The 1,456-nt window shown below is 37.0% G+C and overlaps 1 protein-coding gene across 1 annotated transcript in view; it reads right to left on the reverse strand.

Annotated features, from left to right (window-relative positions):
• The window catches only part of LOC101852511 (sodium/hydrogen exchanger 10), a gene marked incomplete at its 5' end in the record, with an annotated part of 55,825 nt that overhangs the window by 46,672 nt on the left and 7,697 nt on the right, over positions 1–1,456 (reverse strand). Inside the window, 1 exon segment of the mRNA XM_013088552.2 lies at positions 283–385. Coding sequence (XP_012944006.1) covers positions 283–385 — 103 coding nt within the window.

Raw genomic sequence — 1,456 nt, forward strand, 5'->3', positions numbered from 1 at the left:
GAATGAATGAATGAATGAATGAATGAATGAATGAATGAATGAATGAATGAATGAACATTTTAAAAAATAATCAATTAATCAATTAATCAATTTTCAATTATCAATTAATTATTGAATGCATGAATAAATGAATGAATGCATGAATGCATGAATAAATGAATGAATTAATGAATGCATGAATTAAAGAATGAATTAATGAATGAATCAACGTAAAATTAGATTTATAGTTGGATACAGAAATAGAGAAATAAAAATATACACACATAAGTACTCATAACTCACACAGAGCTCTTGAGAGAATGCACCAGGGAACATTTGAGGCTGACGAGAAAGCGAGCAGATCTCTCTATCATGATCGCCTTCTCATTTGCCACGCTGTATTTGCCTGAAGAAATGAAATAAGAAGACAAGTTTTACAGCCCCGACCTGCCCTCACGACAACCTGGTCAAGACGCACACCTATTTAAACAACTCCTTCCCACTACCGCCCCCCCCCCTCCCCTCCGCTTTTTTTTGCGGTTTTTATTTTCGGTATGTGAGGTAGCGTGGTGAAATCAGGCTCTCTTCAAAATAATCAAAGTGAAGAAACTTGCATTTTTCAACAGGTTTGTGTATTTTTATAAAATTTTTGTTTTTTGGCTCAACACCTTTAATGCCCTTTACAAAAGTCATTTCTGTGTGGATTTTTTCTGTAAAACGTTGATTAAAGGCACAAAACTGAAATTTGTCAGTTACCATGGACTCATAAGTTAAGGAAATAACTATTCTTTGGCGGCGATTTTCTAATTAATTTTGCCTCTGAAAACAGGTGACCCCCAACTCCTTCTTTGGGAAATATCTCGACTTGTATTCAAGATAAAATGGATATTTTTTTTCCAAATAAAGAGAAGTGAACAAGCTTTAAGATTATACCAATAACTCTACATGGCCCAAAATTTACGAGAGCTTGATTCCACCACGCTGCCTCACATATGGTACTGACACTGTTTAGAAGAACCAACTGCCTAAAACGACTGCTATCCTCTTTGTCCTAGACTATGGGCGGTCCTCTTGGAAAGGTCCAACTGAGCTTGGTTTTGATTTGTTTTGTTTTGTTTTTTGTTAGGGTTTTGTTTGTTTGTTTATTTGTTTGGTTGTTGTTGTTTTTTGGGGGTTTTTAGGGGAGGGGTGTTTTTTTTTCCTGTAAAGAGCACCATATCGCCACAATGATTGTCAGTTAGTTTTAGGGAAAGTCATGTTTGATTGACAGAAACAACAACACATGCACACACACACACATACACACACACACTCACACACACACACACACACATACACACACACACACACACACACACATACACACACACACACACGCACACACGCAGAGAAAGGAAGACTGGCTGAAAAGAGACAGATACTGTAAGAGAGAGAGAGAGTGAAAGAAAGAAAGAGAGAGAGAGAGAGAGAGAGAGAG

The sequence above is a fragment of the Aplysia californica genome, unplaced genomic scaffold (genome assembly GCF_000002075.1).
Source record: "Aplysia californica isolate F4 #8 unplaced genomic scaffold, AplCal3.0 scaffold00760, whole genome shotgun sequence".
Taxonomy (NCBI): Eukaryota; Metazoa; Mollusca; class Gastropoda; order Aplysiida; family Aplysiidae; genus Aplysia; species Aplysia californica.